The sequence below is a fragment of the Anser cygnoides genome, chromosome 2, assembly GCF_040182565.1.
Source record: "Anser cygnoides isolate HZ-2024a breed goose chromosome 2, Taihu_goose_T2T_genome, whole genome shotgun sequence".
NCBI classification, from domain to species: Eukaryota; Metazoa; Chordata; class Aves; order Anseriformes; family Anatidae; genus Anser; species Anser cygnoides.
The window spans coordinates 97792065-97813237 of NC_089874.1; the positions used below are offsets into that span (position 1 = coordinate 97792065).

The 21173-nt window shown below is 43.4% G+C and overlaps 2 protein-coding genes across 2 annotated transcripts in view; both read left to right on the forward strand.

Moving 5' to 3' along the window:
• The window catches only part of GALNT12 (polypeptide N-acetylgalactosaminyltransferase 12), a 48922-nt gene extending 43126 nt beyond the window's left edge, over nucleotides 1-5796 (forward strand). Inside the window, exons 9-10 of the mRNA XM_013181114.3 lie at nucleotides 1113-1268; nucleotides 4004-5796. Of these exons, the coding sequence (XP_013036568.2) occupies nucleotides 1113-1268; nucleotides 4004-4141 (294 nt within the window). The 3' untranslated portion in view covers nucleotides 4142-5796. The remainder of the gene's footprint in view (nucleotides 1-1112; nucleotides 1269-4003) is intronic.
• Nucleotides 5797-13005: 7209 nt separating this feature from the next.
• GABBR2 (gamma-aminobutyric acid type B receptor subunit 2) overlaps nucleotides 13006-21173 on the forward strand; it is a 477610-nt gene continuing 469442 nt past the window's right edge. The window contains exon 1 of the mRNA XM_048079587.2: nucleotides 13006-13516. Coding sequence (XP_047935544.1) covers nucleotides 13202-13516 — 315 coding nt within the window. The 5' untranslated portion in view covers nucleotides 13006-13201. The remainder of the gene's footprint in view (nucleotides 13517-21173) is intronic.

Here is a 21173-nt window from a genome sequence, read left to right on the forward strand (position 1 = left end):
TCCTATTTACATGAAAAGTGCCTTTCCAGTTTCTCTTTAAAGGCTAATTAGCTTCTGGTTATTAAGGATGGTTCTGTGATAAGTTCAAGTATATATGTTTCTAAATTGATATAGTCCCTTCACACCACCTTACAATCTCTTTCTCCAGGGGATAAGCAAAACAAAAGAGGATCCCTTCTCCCCCTCATCCTTTTATTGCTTTCCACTAATGCAGCTATACTATTGGTAACAAGCAATTTTCTGATGTGCATAAACCTCTTGTCTAGCCTACTGAGTATAATCTAAATCAGTTCTAAACACACATCCGTGCACTATAGTCATCTGAATTATTTACAAGCATGCTAAATACAAACAACTCTCATACTCTGCTATCCCCTTTAATGAAGTCAAAAATTTGGCAAATGTCCATGATAAATATAAAAATTTTAAAGAATGTTTCAACCATAATTGCTGCAGAAGCCAGTGTTTTAGGGCATGTTCAGAAAATCTCTGTAGAATATTGTACAATAAGCAAAGGCCATAAATTGGCTTTATTAAAGTTCTTCTCATGTTTAAAGGCATCTGTAGCTGATTTGCTCCAAATATCTTAAAATGTCATATAATAAAATGCTCATCACCATGCATCCGGAGTTCTTTGTAACCAGAAATGAACCTTGACCAAACTGCACTTGAACTGTCCAGTGAGCAGCTCCTTAATTAAAAGTAACATTATTTTTGAGACAGATGAATTAAGAAGGTATAATGTCAGGGTATAAACTGGTTCCTGTCCTACTTTTAAAGGTGGGTGAGAATGTGAAAGTAAAATACTACACTCAAAGTTTGTAAGTTGTTACTTAAAGTTGGAGTGTCTGTTTTCCGGTGCATTTATTCAACATTTCTTGTGTTTTAAGTGCTACCAGAGTAAATCAGTGCTGTGGTGAGATTGATTTTCTATAAAATAGTAAGCAAAGAACAGCAGTGAAGGCTCCTTGAATATTTTTGGCAGAATTTCTCTCCACAATAGCACCTTTAATATGTGAACTTAATTATAGTATCTTAGTATGTCCTCCTTATAAACGCTTGCGTACATACGAAATTACTGTTGACCCCCGTTTCTTCTCTTGCATTTGTAGTTTTTTGAGTACACATCCCGTAATGAAATACGCTACAACACCCGACAGCCAGAAGCCTGTGCAGCAGTTGACACAGGGACTGACTATTTGACAATGAACTTGTGTCAAGAAAATACTCCTGATATTCCTGAAAACCAGAAGTTTATTTTCAGAGAGGTAAGTGTGCCCATTTGGTTTTAGGTTTGTTTTCTGGGAGGAGGGAGTGAAAGAAAAATTGTTGATTTTTGGGGGGAGGGGATGGGATAAAAATTGTTGTTTGTTTTGTTGGTTGGTTTGTTTTCTTTTTATTTTACTGCCTACAAATTATGCAGGCCACAAATACTGCTGTGTCTGGGGTGGGTTTGTATTTAGATAGAGTATTGTTCCTAGAGATTTATGACTGTCTTGGCTTTTAATATCTAAACTTAGAACAGGGTAGCAGCAGAATGCAGATAAAGAATATCCCAGTCATAAAAGAGCAGAAGGATGAGGAAAGAAAGCACCCTTCCTTAACCCCAGAGGAATCAAGAAAGTTGAGACATATATCTTTGTCCTGTGCTTTCAGTACTTCCCAGTGCTTTCAGCGGACTGCTCGGTTCTTTCTCACATACCCCTCCTACTGCCTTTCCCTGAGAACTGAAGTGCTTCCGTACCCCTTCCCCAGCCAGTCTCGTGGATGGCCTAGTTTTGCTCTCCTTTCATTGACATCTTTTATTTTCCAGTATTTTCACTGCCATATATTCCTGATACTTCACATCACCATTGCTTTAAACTTCCCTGCTTTGGAGAAGCTGCTGCTTCTCTTCTGCAAACAGTCTGTCTTGAACCCTCCCCACAAGCACCAATGTTTGAGCTTCTCAGAGTGATGTGATGCAAGTTGTATAACTTGATGCTCCATCAAAAGATACCTTCTGTCTGTACACAGAACACATCTTACTGGCTGTGGGGGCTCAGCAAATCTATACTTCTTTTCTTCCATCTTAATGCCAACTCCCAAAGAGGAGAAATACTGAGAAGTACAGAGTATATTAATAAACATAACATGTGATCTTAGAAAACCTCGTGTTTAGTAGGTTTTAATCTCTGAAGGAGTTCCTGAATGCCTCAGAGAAAATAAATTGCATGAAAAATGATGGCCTTGGACAGCTTCTGGGGTGTTATTATTCGGCTAAGGAAAAAGGTCAAATAATATATCAAAATGGTATATTTACATAATGTATCTACATAACGCATCTAAATTCTACAGGGTCCACAGCTGACAAATTCATGCCCAGATAATACCACCAGTGATAGGTGGCAGAGTAAATTCTAAAGAAAAATGTGAAAACTACTGTCTGTCCACTGAATCTAGTCTATGCTGCAGCTCACAGTGATACGACTGAGTAAACCAAAATATTTAAAAGGCTGGCTTGAGAAATGATGTTTCATTTTTAATGCTGACTTCATAAAGTTTTTCAAGGTCATATGTGTTAATCCCTGAGACGACATATTTTGAGTGAACTTCAGTCATGTCAGGGAATGACTAAGAAAACACAATCTTGGAATACATCTGTTTTCACTGCATTCCTAGCCATTAACTTTTAAAATAATTCCTTAAGTTTCATATGCTAAATCATCTTTTCTCATGACCACTTTGTTCTTGGGTGTGATTTGAATCTACTTCTCTGCACTGGTTCCTCTTCTTCTGTTGCGTTTGATCAAAATCACTGTTCCCCATGTTTCAAGGCAAGTAGAGGGCCAGGTATCATCAGCACTGTATTTCTCTTGTGTTGTGTAGAGAAGCATCAGGCACTAGCAAAGCTGTCCTTACAAAAGTAACAGAGATGTAGCATAATCAAAGATTTGAACAGCCTTCCCAGCTGCCTGGCCAGAATTAAGTTCTTCCTGGCACCAAGTCAAAAGTGAGTGAGGCAGATACAGATTAGTCCACTCAAAAGTTTGAGTTAATCACAGATGGAAACAGGAAAGTCATTCAGCAGCTAAGCCTGTGAGCAAACCTGTGAGCAAGCGCGCACCACTGGACGTCAGAGGCTGCGGTGCAAGGTGCCGTTTGTGCAACATTCCTGATGCCTGAACAGCAGCGTTTCAGAGGAGTCAGGCTTATACTCCTAAGCAGGGTGTTGGCATTTTTCTTTCAAAGCTGTCAGAGGCTTTGGAAATAGGTGTGGGGTTGTCACGTGGGCCAAGAAAGGCCCTCGGAGAACGTCTGTTCTCCAAAGTTGGGTACACCGCCTTCTTGCGACTCTCTTAGTTGACAGTGCTCCCGGATAGGAGCGAGCTGTATGAACTGGAGATAAAATGTTTTCGGAGAGCGCCATAATAGGAGGGCCTGAGGGCTTAAATAATGTTCTTTGGGGAACCTGACTGTAGAGGCCAATCAGACCTTACACCTAGTGAGGCAGATGTGCTCCCCTCAAGCAAAGCAAGCTGACTGCACAGAGATTAGCAGGGAAGAGGTACGCTTTGAAATTTTTGCCTTTTCCACCAGAAATATACCCTCTAAAGAAAGGGCAATTTTCTTTTTGTCAAAAATATATCCAGCATATACAACTAACTGACATTTGAATTTTACTTGCAAAGTGTGCAGTAAGTTGGTGAATTTAGGTAACGCATTTCTTTGTCTTTGATTTTCTCCACCTATACTCTGATGCAGTAACAAAAGAGAATGAAAGGGAGCTGAGCAAGCTTATCCTTTACAAACTTAAATGTCGAGACAGAAATAAAGTTTAAAAGTGGGGTCTTTTGATAAAGTTTTAGACATTCTCAAGTTAGGCATTTTGGATTCACTGCGTAGCTCATGAGAAGGATATGTGTGATGTTTATTATGAGTGCTTTCTGTTACTTTTAAAATACAATGATGTGTTTGTAATTTTTAAGACCCAAAAAGCAAAAATTATTTCTCTCTTTTGCAGGATGGTACTTTGTTTCATGTACAAACCCAGAAGTGCTTACAAGCAGAGTCGAACTCTTACAATGGTAATCCAGCACCAGTATTACGACCGTGTACAGATTCAGAATACCAAAAATGGTTCTTCAAAGAAAGAAGTTGATCCAGATGTCATCTAGTATATAGCTGAATATGAAAATGTTCTCTTTCTAGTCAGCAGATAGTCAGCCTTTTGAAAATTACATAAGTGATATATTTTTGTATGAAAAGAACTGTAATTAGTTTACAAGCATTGAATTTTGTTTTGTGGAGCATTAAAAGGCACTAAACATTGAGAGCTACGTGAAGTAAGTACTGTGGCTGTATCATGCCACAGAATCTGCTCCTCTTTGGTTCCCTGTATTTGGCAGCTACATAACTGTTTTTGAAGTGTCTTAGATTATTTTCCACAAGTGACAATATATTTTTTAATCTACTGTGTGAAAGTAAGGCAGTCAAAATAATTGCACTAATGTTATCTGCCAGTAACTAAAATGTTTATTTTTCTACTAAAGCATTCTGCAGTTGTGCCTTTTAACAGATGCTGGTTAATAATTCTCCTTGTCTTTTTAATACCAAGAGGGTAAATGTAGGCCAGATTCCGCCCCTGAGTGGCTACAACAGACCCCTCACTGAAGACTGTGGGTTTGCACATGAAGGCTGAGAAGGTCTGCATATCTTTGCACAAATAACAGTTTAGATGCATACATATTGCACATGCTTGACAATACTATACATTAAATGTTGTGACAATTTCAGTTGCTCATGGCACTTGATTAGATTCTGATCATGCTTAAGTCTGATTTTGGAGTAAAATGGGGATTTTCTCATCTTTATTAATTAAGGCAACAACATTTAAAGGTGATGCTCTGTTTAGATATAAATGGATCTAGCTGTGCAGCTAGACTGCACAACTGACTTTAACATTATGTGGATTGCATACATACAGCATGCATACAACCTGCAAGATCAGACCTAGCAATAATTCTTTTGACATGAAGGGGTTGTTTCAAACTTAAAATTACAGAAAAATCTGAGAAATTAATATCTTTAATTAAATTGTAATTGTTTAAATGGCTCTTTAAAATGAATGGATAAATACAGAAAAATGGTTTACAACTAATTGATAGGATATGCAGCTGCTATTAATTAAAGAAAAAAGTCTTTCATATATATATCTTGCATTTTGTCTGGGAACTCCTTTTCTGTTAACTTGTTTATGGTAACACACACAGTCTTATTGAAAACACAGGGTTTAATCTGTACCAGTGCAAGATGTTTTCAGCTGTGGTGTGTGGGGTCTGCTTTACCCATTCAGACAAGGAGTAAGTATAGCTATATGTTTGGTCATTGACTATTATCATTAAAGTGTTGATTAAAAGAGTTTCAGCTCATGAGGAAGGTGTCCTTATGTCAGCTGGAGGTATGTTTTATGCATAGAAGCATGAAGATTACAACCTTTTTTCCCCCAGAAGCCTTGGCATCTGTTCTGGTTAGTTTTAGATTTCTTCCATTATTGGTCTTTGTTCTTGTTTTCTATATGAAATGTACAGACCTTTCTTTGAATTTTCATAAGCTCATGTCATTTTGGCATATCTATTTATATGATTAGGGTGTGGGGGGAGGGTTTCTGCCTGTAGAGGATGCCTGTGGAGGTTCTTCCAAGATCTGTCTAAAACCCTGTAGTTGGAATGTTTTTTGAAGACCTTCAAAGATCTCTGTGGGTTGGACTGATGAAATTGATGTTAGAACTAATAAAATATTTTGTTACTCGGTAGAGTGGCAACTGTCTTTACAACTATTTTTTTTTCATATGGTCAGTGGTTTTCTTTTAACCCTCTCTCTGATCTCTTAGGGTCTGATCCCTGCAGCACTTGGTAGAAGACAGCTTTATTTTATGCTCTCTCAAGCTCCCATTACTGAACTCATTAATGCTTTTGTTCACCTGCTAGCAGCAACTGTGTTCAGTTTGTGGAGCCACAAATCAAAGCTGGGTGTCTGCATGAGAGGGCTGTTAGAACTCCACCAACACAGCAAGGTTTTTCTGTTCATTTCTGTTTTGCCTTCGTGACTGTTGATTGCATTACATTAATAAGTTAATGAAAGCCCAGCAATTACACTTGTAGACAAAACTCTCATTGACCTTCAAGGTCAATGAGGTTTTCTTAGTTTTGAGACTTCCAGATTTCATCAGCAGGTGTTCATATGCAAATGAAATTTAGTAATTGGAAATTGTTTTCTGTACATCTTGCTGCTCTGCATTTTCTTTTTTTTTGGAGGGAAGTACTGATGTTCTGGGCTTCTAGTTATATGCAATTGAGCTGTTTTCTCCTGCACCAGCAAACCCGCTAGCCTGGGTTGAATATTTGCTAGACAAACATGCTTATGTTTAGTTCAAAAGCAGTCACTGAATGTAGTAATATCACCAGCTTGTTCCATGTATGTCATTGGGCCTTTAGTCCACCTACTTCACACTTTTTTCCTTCATACTTTCCTTCTTGTCAACTTAAAGGAATTGTATTAATGTCTGGCTTCAGGTTTGGATGATGAAGGAATCGATCAAGTGTCTGATTCACAATGCACATTTTCAAACTTCCTCCTGCAGGAGGTTGTGGCCATCTGCTGAGGAACGCACTGTAGACTTTGGGCTTCTCAGTAAAGAAGGGGCTGGATGCCTCAGAGAACCGGAAAAATTGGAGGACTTAGTCACAAATTCACACTCCATCTGGTTCTGGCCTCCTAGGACTCTTTTTTGAAAAAGAGAGATGAGGAGTTTCCACATTGTCCAAAACATCAACCAGTACTTCCCCCATTTCTTAGTACTCATCTTTTATGTTTTAAGACACACTTTTTTTTTTTTCCTCTTTGCCACTAACATTGTGAAGCATCCATAAAAGCAAATCATGCAAGTCAAGCTTATTGATAAACTTATATTAAAATAATGTGATACTGGCACTGCAAGCAGGGAAATCTCAAGGGTTATTCTTTCATTTTGTGCTATTAGGTTGTTCAAAAAAAATTTTTTTTTTTAATGAAAAATAGAGATGGGCTAACAATGGTATGCCAAGAATGTATCATCCCAGCACACGGTTTGCTGTATACGATTTGAAGATTGATACACAGAAATCTGTCTTCCAAATGGATTTTAACTCCTTCTTCATTGTCTAGCGGTAAATACAACCTCTCTGAAGTTTACTGCCGTTTTTTGGATATAAGGGATCAGCTTGATGTTGTGTTCTCCCAGGTTTCTTCCCTTACTTTTTTTTCTGGTGTTCCTTGAACATCCCTAGAGATGGGTCATATTTGGCACAGTGGAGGCACAAAAGATTAAACCAGAAGTATTTCACAAAACCGAACTGTGCAAAATACTTTCCCAATATTCTGTTCTAGATACACCTTGTGAGAGGAATATAAATATGCAAAGATTTTTTTAATACTTAGAACAAAATACCTGGCGATATTATCCTCAAGATGAGAATTTGGGGTAGTAACTGCTGATTGAACTGGCTGTTTTGGGGGAATTTAAGTATTGTCTTTAAAAAAAAAAAAACAAAAAAACTTATGTCTTTGTATTCCTGTATCAAATTAAAAAAAAAAAAGCACTCTGATACCCAATTCTTTATTATACATCTTTGAACTCTTCAGGCAAGTATTTTTGCTGGTATTTTGTTTGTTTGTTTTGAATTTTTATTTTTTTTTCTTCTATTCTTCTGTAGTTCTCCCTTCATTTAAGTATTGAGGGTCTTTGACATGGCCAAGACCTTAATGGATTTTTTCCTTCAAGAAAAGACAGGACATAAACCTTCTTTCTAAGAAATAAAATAAACCACTAAAACCTCTGTATGCACAGTATTGGCTGAACCTTTATGATGGAGGATTGTTGCAGCTTGCACAATCACTCTGGAACAGCAGTTGTCATTGTATGCACATAGGTCAACATGGATTGGAAGCAGTATTTCTTGCTAGCTCTGCTGAAACAAAGACTTAGAACTGTGTTCGATTTTTGCTATATTTATAGGAAGTGAAAAGATCTATTTGACGGAGAAATTCCTGTTGGTAACACTGATGGAATCGTGCTCGTGTTTCCTACGTCTGGAAACACTAGCAGATACGCAGCGATACTGCTGGCAATTCAAAATCTGATGTTCTAATTTCATTTGGCTGTCTTGGCAGATTAATTTGAAGTTGAGCTTTGTTCTGATACCTTGACGGAATGACAGCAATCAAGATGTCTAGAGAGATGGTAGGGTTAGGATCGCACGGCTGTCTGTATACAGTTAAAACTGTAGGATTTTTTGGCAGTGTGTGAGAACACTATAGAAGCTCACAAGGAAGGCAAACTCATGACTGTGCTAGCAAGTTAGCAGATGTAGGTGGAGAAGCCCTTGGGAGGGAGAAGAGATGGACAGCGGAGCTCCCGTGGTTCTGCCAGGTTGCTAGTGCTTGGCTCCAACCACTGGAGTTTGAATTAGAGCATTGCAGTATTCTTCCACTTCTCATTTACATAGGAAAACAATTGCGTATGTGCATGTGGTACTAAAATTGCTATGCCTAGATCAACAGTTTTCAGGCTATTTTTCCAATCCATTACTCACTGACATTTATATGAAGAGGCAAAGCCTGGTTACACCAATCCTCGTCAGCGCTGGCAGGACTGACGTGGCTGTAGGCGACAGACTTGTAAAGGCTTCCAGGATTTCCAAAGGGGGCTGGAGACTAAACCAGTTCAGGACCTTCTCTGTTTTTTTCCTAACTCCACAAGCAAGAGGAAAGAAGATGTAAGACACGGGGAGTGAGTCAGTGGTCTGATGGGTGGTGAGACGTGTTGCATGCAGCGGTGGGCCATCTCCTGGCGTGGGGGAGGACTTGCAGCAGAGGCAGTTTCTTGGTGGCAAGGGCAAAAGCAGTCTTCTGGGTTTCTTGAACTTATGCATCCTCTGAAGGGATTTAATATGCAGCTGAAAAGAAAGAGATCGAGGGAGTAATAGCAGTGCAGATATTTGGACCTGAAATGCGTGAATTGGGTGCTGTGTGATGAGCAGATCTAGGGAATACATAAAGAACAAAAACTGTTAACTCTGCATACTCTGAGAGAAGGCTTGGTAATGACTGGAAAAAAATGGAAATTATCATTAGCATGAAGGTATTTGACAGAACTGTTGTTTACTGGCATGTAGTTGAAGGGCTCACATGACCAAAATGCTGAAGTGACTGGGTAACATGCCAAAGAAGAAAATTGCATTTGTTTTTCAGGCAAAGAGAGACAGGTTTACAGTTCTTACAACCTGATATTTTAGCCAAAAAGGAATAAGCAGATACAGAGGGTGTGTGGTGTAGACCACCAAATAAAAATAGAAAGCATTTTTGCATTGCATATAAACAACTTGTGCTGCTTTAGAGGATTCCATCCTAGGGAATGCACTTCACCGATTTTATTGTAGCAAAACATTCTGGGGATGTCTAGGGGAAAAAAAAATAGATAGCTGGGCAGGAGGATGTGTCTGACATAATTTTTAAAAATAGGTTTGGTGCAATTCTCCTTTGGGCCTTTTAGTTAAAATGAGGTACTACCTGGTTGTCTGTTGTGCATAAGCAAAGGATAGTATGAAAGGACAAAATTCTGAGTGCTGATAGCAGGAAAGATGAGGATTTACAAAAGATAACTCTATATATATCATATTTAAACTTATATGCGTATTATATGAAAAACGATGATGGGATTGCAAATGCAGTCTTTGAAAGTGTCAGAAATGAAGTTCTTTGTTAAGCTAAACATAGCTTAACTGCATCTACGTTACAGTATTGTCTCTAATTACATGATCATAAACTATTTCTTGCATTGTTTCCTTTTTTTTTTTTTTTAATACAAAAAACTGTCTTTTCAATGCCTCGCTGAGTATACAGGAAGGATTTGAAGAGGCTTATTTGGTTTAATCCTCATTGTTCAATGTATGGCTTTATTTACTTCTCTATATTAAGTCCCCTGCCTGAAAAATAAAGGTTATTTTCTCAGCATTTTTCAACATGAAACTTGAATGTTGCAGTGTCTTAGTGCTTCCTAAACATTTATTACTCTATCTTCATGCCATGAAGCATGAGCATCCCTGTTTTACTGACAGAAGACAGCAACAAAGACATCAATGTCAGAAGTACCACCTTATTTGATGCTCTAACTTGATGCTTAGCTTTGGTTGGTACAAATGACACCCAGCAATACCCAGACTTCTGCAGTTCAGGTGCAGGAGCTAGGACTCGTTTGACCAAAGGTGGTGGTGTACAAAACAGAAATGTGTGTGCGGGTGGTCATCCCAGGGTGGGGCAGGATCTCCTGCTGAGTGTCCGGAAAGGGGGAAGGCATCATCAGAGAGTGCCCCTGAAAGGTTTGCCTTGAGTTTCCCAACAAACAGGTAAGTCCTGGCTTTCCAGGCCTGCTTTTAGAGCTGGTTTCGTGCTCCATGGTATGCATTAACTGAGCAAGGCAGCACTTCCCAGGTGCGTTTCTTTGACCTGCGTCCCCAGCATCTGGTTTCCCCATGCCCACATGGGCACCACCAGCAGCTGGGCTCAGGCTGCCACACTCTGTGCTGTTTGTGGACTGTGGCTGGAGAGAAGCTAGGAGATGCATCCGATTCCCAAAATAATAAAGAGTCCTTTGCTGCTGCATCAGTAACCCAGACGGATGTTGAGCAGCTGCTGCTAATATCCAAGGTATTAATTCTGTTGTACCATATAGCTTGGACTCGAGCTCTCTTACAAAAAGGCTGAGTTCCCTATAACTAGGAGATTGATTTTGAAATAAAACTCAGAAAGCTGATGGCGTTCCAGACACAGTGCGAGCGCGTGTGTTAACAGAGTGCCAATATTGCAGAATGATAACCAAAGTGATCCAAGTAGCTGTAGCCCTCGTGGCCAAGAACTAGAGAAAATCACAGAATGATGCGGGGATACAAGCAGTGAGGAATGGTTTTACGTGAAATGGGTTTTGATGAACAAACTCAGGACCTATTGCAGATACGGCTGAGAATGGCGAAATGTTGTTTAGCATATGAAATTCTGACTAAAAATAATATTATGCAAAATCAATATGGCCTCTGCTCCTGTTGGGATCCTCGGAAGAGCTGTTGGTGTTGTGATAACCGGTTTTCTAGAAGGAGGCAGCTTACTGTAAGTTTGCAGGTGACAAATTGGGGGCAGGCCACATGTACAAATAACGAGTGCACATTTGGCTTTATCACAACGCCAGGTCAGCCACATGGGAGCAAAAGAGTAGCGTGTGCTTTTTGGCAGAAGGGGTTCAGAAATGGGCCGTGGATGGCTCCACAGGGAGGCAGCCCCGGAGGACAGCTTGGCTCTCCTGCCTCTGGGGGCTGCTTCCCACAGGGTCGAGGCTGCCACGGGTGGCCCAGTGCAGGCAGCTGTGCCTACGTGGAGCAGAAAAGGCAGAGGTGCCTTGGAAGTGCTTCCAAGGGCAATTCCTGAGGTGAAATTCAGTACAAAAGTGAGGTGCAGTTATTAAGCTTAGCTTATGGGTGTGAGGGACGATCAGTGATGCTATGTCCCCTTGATTTGATACAGGCATGATGAGAGCCGGTGCTTGGAACCTGGAATAAGGTTATTAATGAATCTGGTGTGTGTGTTAATGACTGAAATAACGTACTGGGAGAGGTGGCAGACCCTTTAGGACCAATGCCTTTCAGTTACTGCCGTTGGGCAGCATCCCGAGGGAAGGGCCACAGGGCCGGGCACGTTACAGGGTTACAAGCACAGGATTTAGGCCCACGGTCTTCTCAGCAGGCTGCAAACCAGAGCGGGGCCGCTGAGGGCCCTGGCAGGACACGGGCAGGGGTGGGCGGCATGGGAGTGCCCCGCAGGCCTTGGAGGCGGTGCGTGGAGGGGCTCGTTGGGTGCAGGGGGCTCCTGACCCCCACGCGGGGCTGTGGCAGCCCTCTATCCCCTCGGGAACCTCACGTTTCTTCTGTGCGTTGCTGGCAGCCGCAAGCTGCAGGTGCAGGAAAACAGACACAGACGGAGCCAGGCTCTGGGAAACGGTGAATTCTGCGGGGAGAAAAAAAACAGTAATATAAAAAATAATAATAACAATTAAAAAAAAATCCGATTTTTTTTTTTTTTTTTTTCAAAACGCCCAGCTCCCCAGCGTGCTGCAGAGTTGCCATGGCCCGGGCTCTGTGTGTGTGTGTGTGTGTGTGTGTGCGTGCGTGTGCCAGCGGAGGTGCCAAGCCGGGGTGGGAGCGCGTTTGTGTGCCGGGGGGGCTGCGGCGGGGAAAGCTGGGGGGGGCCCGGGGGCTGCGCCCTCACCCCGCACCCCCGCGGGTGGGCAGCGGCCGCGGAGCCCCCTCCCCGTTCCCACTCGCGACCGCGGCCAGGTCCCCGCCCCGGGGGCGCTTTGCTCTGCCCCCGCACCCCGTTTTCCCCGTGTTTGGGGCGGGGGGGTCCGGCCCCGCATCCCGTCCCTCTGCCCCCCGGGAATGCGGCATTAACCCCCCCGCCCCGGCTCGGCACCGCTCCCCTCCCTCCTCCTCCTCCTCTGGCGTTTTGGGGGGGGGGGGGGGGGCTTTTTCCCCTTTGGTGTTTTCTGCCGGAGCATCCTCATCTTTTTTTTTTTATTTATTTTCTCCTTGGGGAGGAGGGAGGTGTGCGGGCCCCCCCCCCCACACCCCGCGCCTGAGAGGTGCCATTACTCCTCCCGGAGCGGAGAAGGCGGCTATTTTTTTTTTTTTTTTTGGGGGGGGGGGGTGAGAAAGAGCAGCCGGGAGGCAGAGGCAGGTCCCGCTCCCCTGCTTCTGCCGCCGGGGAGAGGAGGAAGAGGGCGGTGGGGAGTGCGTGTGTGCGTGTGTTTGGGGGGGTTATTTATTTATTTCTCGCTCCTGGTGGCTGCAGCTGGCAGACCTGGGAAGGAGTAGGCGCCATTGCCAGAAGGATTATTGCCAGGGGAAGGGGGGGGGGGGGGGGGGGGGGGGGGGGGGGGGGGGGTGAAGAGAGGAGACCCCGAGGCTCCCGGGGAAGCAGAGAGGCGTTTCTTTTCCTCCCGCCTCGGCTCCTGCCGCCGGGGGATGCGCCCGGGCTGAGAGGGGCTCGGCTCCCTCCCGACGCTCAGCCCTCCTCCTCATCCTCCTCCTCCTCCTCCTCCTTCTCCTCCTCCTCCTCCTCCCCCCCATCCAGCAGCATGCATCCCTCTCCGCGGAGACCGGCCGCTGCCACCTCCAACCCTGCCATGCTCCTGCTGCTCCTGTGCCTGGGCTGGGCTCCGCCGGGCTGGGGCTGGCCGCGGGGCAGCTCCCGGGGGGCTGCCGGGCTGCCCCCCAACGCCACCACGCCGATCTCCATCATGGGCTTGATGCCCCTCAGCCAGTCCGAGGAGGACCAGAAGAGCAAGATCGGCCGGGGGGTGCTGCCCGCCGTGCAGCTGGCCATGGATCAGATCCGCAACGAGTCCCTGCTCAACCCCTATTTCTTGGACCTGCGCCTCTACGACACGGAGGTAGGGACCGACGCCCAGGGCCGGGGCGCTGCGGGCGCAAGGGCAGCGCGGACACGGGGGGGCCGGGGCTGGGGGGAGAGGGATGCCCGGCCGGCCGGCGGGCCCTATCCGGAGCGGCTCCCCTGACACCCCCCCGAGGTGCCCGGGCACCCGCCTGCCAGCCCCCCCAGCAACAGATGCACGCCGGCCGCTTCCCTTGCCGGGTTTATTTTTTGGGGGAAAAACGGGCTGGATTCGTCCCTGCAGCCGGGGCAGGAGGCAGGGCTCCCGAAGGGGGGGGGTGTCCCCATTGCTCCGGCCCGGGAGCCCCCCGGGGCCGGGTGGAGGAACTCGGAGGAAAGAGTTAAATCTGCGGTGCCTCTGCCCGGCCCCGGAGCGCTGCCCCCGGCCCGGTCCGGCCCGGCTCGGCTCGGCCCCGAGCCTCTCCCCCCTTCCCCCGAGGATGCTCGGCGAAGTTGGGTCCCGGCGGCGGCCCTCCCCCCCCCCCCCCCAACCCCGAGGCAGCCGCGATGGGTTCGGGTCACAACTTCGGGAGCCGTGCGCTGGCAGAGAGAGGCTCGGGCCCCTCCTGAAGATGGCACTCGCCTCGCGTGGATCGCCGCAGCTCCTTTTCCAGCACAACCCCCGGCAGAGCGAGGGGATGCTGAAAAAAAACCCCAAACCCTCCCGGGTGACATTTAAGGCAGCCCCCATCTCTTCTCCTCCCCGACTCTGGGAAGCCGAGGGGAGCGCGGCTCTATCGGGATGCGCTGCGCCGTGGCAGGGTCCCCGTCCCCCAAAACCTCAGGCAAATCTCTCGTTTTGGGGTGGCAGCGACTGGTTTTGTCGGGGTACGGTTCAGGTACCTTGGGGCAGAGAGGCGCAGAGGGCGGCATCGCTGGAGATGTCGTTCAGGAGGAAGCGTGGTGCCACCGTGTTTCGTTGTACCCAGCGGGAATACAGGCAGGATCAGCCCCGAGGAGTCGTTTGTGTCCTTAAAAAATGAATCCTGGGGAACTCTGCAATCATAATGAAAAGAATTATGGGGGATTTTCTGAATGACATTACCTGTTTCATAAAGTGAGGCACTGGCTGGGGAAAAAAAAAAAATCAGTTCTCCTAATCCTGTTTTCATTACATTATTCTATTTAGCTTCATCCCTTGGATGGAATTGTTACAGAAATAACACATGCAGGGGAAGCAGATCTTCCTCGGCAACATCTTCCCTCTTCATCCAGAAACGCCGTAATCAATAAGGTGCCGCGCTTTATTGCAGTCCAAACATTTTGAAGTTGTTAATACAGATTTTGGGTTCCAAAGAAGGTACTTGGCATTAAAATATTCAGAAAAACAAACAAACAAACAAAACAAACAAACAAAAAAAAAACATGCCCTATTTGTTCTGGAATGAGTATCAGTTTCTTAAAAAATTGCATTTTTTTACTGTTTTGTACTCTAGGGACATAAAGAATCAGGATCATGTTGCCAGCTTGCTGGGTAGCCTTGAATGCTTTTAAAGCAATTAATAAATGGATGGTTATGGAATGCTAAGTTGGGTGAATGTATGTATTTGGAGAGCAGTTAGATCATTATTGCATGCTTAACAGTGACAAGTAAATAACTTAGCGTTCCTAAGGAGCGCTAGATTGACTGCACCAAAACGGAGCAGGCTAATGGCTGGAATAGCCATTAAATATGTAGTGGCAGTGCAAACTTTTTCACTCCATTCAGACATTATCTTATTTCTTCTGGGCACTTACGGGAAGCAGAAGGGTAGATTGCTCCTTGTGCCCGCTTGGTGCTCAGCCTCTTTCCTGAGGTTGCCAATAAATAGATACGCCTGACGGGCCTGGATCCTTGTCCTTACATAATCACAGACCGGGGAGACGTTCTCCCTTTCAGGACTTTGCAGATGCTCGTGACATTGTCAGCTCTTGAAAAGAGAGTGTGAAACCTTGAGCACCCGGGGTTTTTGAACGGCTCGAGAAAATAATTGTAATATTTCTGTAGTGCTTCGGAAATGTATGGCAGTGATTCAGAAACTCCCTCACAGAGTTCCAAAATCACCCACTGCTACGAACCAATGTTTGTGTGGCAGCTTTACGTAATGCTTTAATAAAAAGAGCATGAAAAATAATTGTAGAAATATTATGAAAATGAAAAAAATGGTTCTTTTTTATTATTATTTAGGTAGTTTTCTGGTGAAGTTGAACTGAATGTTGTTTGCTTGATATCTCTGACTTGTGCCGTGGAGCATAAGAATGCCCTTACTTTCTGACCAACCATCTGAAGAATTGCAGAGGGCTTTCTAAGTTGGGCTGTTGTTTCTCGATACGTGAACTCGCTACCCTTTGAGCACACGAGCAGCAGCCCTGGTGTTTATCAACATGTTTAAGCTGAATTAAGCACATAGTTCCCTACAGTCCTTTATCCATGTCTCAACCAGCTGTGATTCTGATTTATACCTTTGACACAAAATCTAACCACAGGTCACAGCAAGTACATGCAAATGCAGAGGCTGCTGGCTTGAGTGCTGTTGTTGACGGTTAAATGTGTCTGGAGTGTGACCCTGATCCAGTTCAGTGAACCCCATTTGCACCCCATGGGCGCATCTTTATTTGTCTGGACCTTCCTGCCTAGGTTCGGTGAATAAAATACAGCTTGGGTATAGGTGTTTGCAAAGGCCAGTCTAGGTTAGTGACTTAAGGTAGTCCTGTTCATTTCAATGAGAACAGGAGCAAACTCGAGGTGAGACTCTTAGACACGGTGCCATAATTAGGTTATTTTAGAAACAAGCATGATCATCTGTAAGGAGTCTTATCCAAAGCCCATTGAAAGTAATGGCAATAATTCACTGATCCCAATGGCCTTTGGACCAGGTCCTAGAAGTTAAGGGCACTTGGTAGTTTATGATGTTAGATCAGTAACTGTGATATAATATTTCTTCTTTTTCCTGTCCCTGTGATTGTAACATCAGTTTGCTGAAAATGCAAATAAATCCATTGTAGAGCAGTGAAATAAGCTCTATACATGCTTGATGCAGTTCTCAACTTCATGTAAATCAGGAAAGATGATAATTACTTAAGCATCCTGGCACACATCTGTTGGAGGAAAAAAAGCACAATAACCCTAAAATAAAGAGCTAAGCAGTCTAATAGAGAATGTTATGAATTTCAACAGTATTTAATTTGCATCAGGCAAAAACTGACCATGCAGAAAGCAGAGGAAGAGGCATAGTGGAAGAAGACAAGGGCTTTAATGGAAGTTGGATATCTGCCCTTCCGCATCTGGACATCTTCCCTTGAATATGGAATATATTTCCTGATTTCTTTTAGGATTGATGCTGCAAATGTTGCACAGAGAGGCTGAATTTGTTTTGAATCTAAACATGTATAGCTGTGAATGCAGGTTTGGAGTCTGTCATTTGTTTGGGAAGATCAAAGGGTGTCTTGACAAGCTGAAAAAAAAATCTTCCAGAACTAAGTGGGGTATATTACCACAAAGAAAGAAGAAAACTCATACTATGGTGGTGAGATTATTTCATTTTCTCTAATAACTACAAATAACTTGTAGTAATCCTGATGTAATCTCATCTTTATATAATAATAACATACTCTAATACCTTTAAAGAGCAAGCTGGTATAGAAGGTTGGGCTCGGAAACATACACAGGACTCCACAAAATCTTATAAGGAAAATGTGAACTTCTTGACATTTAATACATATTTGCCCTCTTCTATTCTGCAATTAAATAGAAAGGGTCTTGCCTAATTTACCTGACAAGAAGTAACAATCTAGGTATGTTATAAATAGTCTTTCTCTTTATTTTCCTCTTTTACTAAGAAAATCTCAGTGTTTTTCAGCAACCCCTCCCCCAGTCCCTTGAGGTATGAGAGAGTTGTATGTCTATACACCGGTCTGGGTTACTCCTACCCGCTATTCTACATTAAAAAGGGCCTTTGGCCTCCAAATAAAAGTGTTTTTTTTTTTGCAAAAAGTCCAGTCATGACTGGTGTCGGCAAAGTCTACTCATGTCTTGTTCCTGCAAACTACAGTCAGTAACTTATTAAGGACAGTGAACATATTCTAGAAACAGGAGGGATGGTTTGTGTCAGTGGTGCAAAATAAAGGATCCTCCCAGGAGCGTGGAACAGAGTTCAGGGGCTGGTCCTCAGAGGAGGACAAGCAGCTCCTGGCTGCCACCTGACCATCTCTGCCCCAAGAGAATGGAGCAAAAGCAGGTCCCCTGAGAGAAATGCGCACGGTGTGCTAGCTAGGCTCTCTGTCTCAGGAGGCACAGGTTGGAGACAGCCACTGGATTTGTGCAGGGAAGCGTGGTACATCAGAGCCAAGCCAGGATACTTGTTCCTGTATCATCAGATGAGCTTGTGCCTGGTATATGTTGAAGTAGAGGGGTAATTTCTTACCTCTAAATATCACTAAGTACTTAATGCTTTCTGATATATGCAGAGAGTTTAGACATTAAGCTGACGACACACTTGTGTTGTCACATGCATTCTGCCTGGAATGAACGTATATTATAAAACAGACAGCACCCCCTCTGACTTCCATGCAATATGGCTCCACTTGAGGCATATAATCTCTTTTTGCTTTTGAGTTTTATAAACTTGGAGGGAATCATCTAAAAGTTAAGCGCTTATGTTAATTCTATGCTGGCTTTTCCACTGATGCTAAGATGTGGGTGGGGAGAGGAGAGAAATCATGTATTCACGGCACCCACTCCTCTGGGTGTGGATCTCAGACCTGCAGAATGTATATCCTCTAAATATCTCTGCAAAGAGATTAAAGCCAATGTATCATTTTTCTGGCATATGTCTTGCAATTTCATCTATAAGTTATCCTATAGACACTGCAAAACACAGTGTTATGGGATCTTTTGATTCAAATGCCAAACACACTCTGTCAGCATGGAAAAGTTATTTTTTAGTAAATCCAGGAAGGAGTTTCCTTTTACATTTGCAGAAAGAGGGGGAAGACCCTATCCTCTGAAATGGTTACCAGCTGAAGCAAATTACTCAGGTTTGTGGAAAAGATGGGGTGTAATGTCTTGGCGATAACTGTGAAGAAAATATTTGTGGTAGGAAAAGGGAGAGGAAGGAACTAGAAGACAGACATTTAATGATGGCATTCACACCAAAAGTTGTCAGTGTAATATATGCATTGTTTTAATTGAACACATGCAACTATTTGGGAAGACAGCAAATAGCATCACATGTCAAGGCATCTCCGATCAGGCATCAGATCAGCATCTCACATTATTGATGTAAGCACAGCAATGTATGCATTTTGTGTCTTGAGCCTTATTCTTTGCTTTGAATTTCTTTGCTTTATGGAAATTTTCATGGCATATAGCAGAACAGCAATGCATTTGAGGAAACTGCAGAAGCTGGGAACCAAACAATTCTTTCATGACACTCAAGCGGAGGCCATTGCCACCACAGAAAAGAAGAATTTTTCTTAGGAAGGTTTGAACCACTGCATACAGAATTCTGGCTCAGGTGACGAATGGTGGAAGTTAAGAGAGGAAAAAACCGTGATCCATTGTGGCTCAGCTAACTTTTTGGAGCAGCTGGGGCAAGCGGAAAAGTACACTGAGGTCAGTCAGCACTGATGTGACTCAGTCCTGCGGAGATGTGTGTTGGTATCCGGCAGCCCCATACATTGCCAGTGCTCCATTTCAAGCAGTGAGATTCCAAACGGAGAAGGGTGCAGTACAGATACATCACTTTTTTTTTTTTTTAAATTGTTTTTGTGCTAGGGATCCTGGAACTAAGCCTGAAGTCTTTGAGGAGGCAGTCACACTGTTGTCTGATTTGTGGGTCTACCTGAGCTAGAAATGATATTTTTAGTTCTTTCCTTGTCCCCTGGTTCTGGTGTTTATATACCAGTAGCCTGACTCCTGAAGCAAACTGGTTCAGCCACAACATCATTCTGACTTAAACAAAGTGCCCCTAAGAATAGCTGAAATATATCTCCAGTCATATGGTGTTTCCCCGTGCCATCCTGCTTATGCTTGAGGGATGACAGAGTCTTTTTTGCTAGCCAGGGGTGCTTCTCTTTGCGGAGGATTTTGCTATGGGTAACATCTGCTGGATTTGGGGGCTGTTTTATGCTGCCTGCTGCATGGGAACAGCAAACACCAAACTGTTCTTTCAGATTTATTTTTTTTTCTTCTGTTGGAATAACCGTGTAATCTCATCGCCAAGTCAGTGATTGATGTCCAATTTCCATGTCGTTAGCTTTTCATTATCATAAGACTTCAGCTCTGACAATTTTATCCATAGCATTTTCCAAATAAGTATTCCCGAGTGTGAAAATGAAAGCTAACAGATTAAAGGTAAATATCCATCAGAAAATAAGTCACAAAGATCTTAGAATATAAGGGCTAATTCAGCAGGGCTGTCCAAATTGTTTTACTGAGGCTCCTGAGAGATGAAGGCCCAGATAATGGACTAATTGCTTGAAAGTGAGCAAAGGGAGGGATAGGATTAGAAAACTTAGGTTTCCTGCTATGGCCATGGTACTTCTCTTAAATAATTAACGTGTTCTAAGATCAGAGGACCATTAGAATTAGCCAGCAATTACAATATAGGCCGTATATTTCACTTGGGGATCTCTGCCTGTTCCTCAATCAATGAGTGACTGAGCAAGCCCTCTAAACGTGTCTTCAGGATCCCCCAAATCCTCCTCCCTGCAAAACTCTTCTCTGTGATTTGCATGAAATCCCCTTAAAGGTGCATTGCTATTTCCAGCTTACGCTCTGCTGATCCTCTTCCTTTCTGTGGATGTAAAGCCCATTTTGCCACAATTGCCACTGGAGGACCTGATGATGTTATCTAGGTTATTTTCAGAACCTTTTTATTTATTTTTTTCTTTTCTTTCTTTTGATTAAAGAGTCACTAGCACATATCTTTGAAAGAAGATATTTGTTCGATCTGTTTCCTTCAAGCAGCTATGCATTTTGATTTTGATACCCCTTATCTGAGACTGGCCTCAGTCTCTGCTGCAGCTTCAATGACCTCCAGAATTACACGAAGATACAGACACACAATAGCTGTCCAAGTAACCATTTTACATCCAAAACCTCCAGGGAAAAGTAGTAAGAGGCCCCTTTTGGGTTGCTAATTAACTTCCTTTCCACTGTTTACTGCTTCTGTTTTCATGGGGAATTTAATGTTTTTCTGGCAAAGAACACATATCTTTCTTTACAATTGTTATTCAATATAAAGTGACAGCTTTTGACAGATTAACACTTAGTATGGTAAATAATATAGCCTGTAATGTTTTTCAAGAATTGTGATTTTCAGACATTCACTCCTGTGTATCTCAACTGCATCATATAGAAATATTTCAATATACATGTACAGTATAAAAACATTAAGCTCTGCCTTTCTCTGGGGTCTTTCACATCACTTGTAAGTTCTGTAAAAGCACCTTGAGTTTTGCTTTCCCCTCACCTCTGTGAATTTGGAGAGCTCTGAGTATTAATAATTTACTGGAAGTTGACTGAGAGAGAGCCTGCTTCTTCTTTTTTCTCTTCCACTTTCTCCCTTTCTAAAAATTGTAGGCAGGACTGAATTCCATGATGTTGGTGAGAGTCTAGTCTGGAGGGATGTACTGGTGGCAGGACGACTTTATGTGATATAGTAAAATAAATT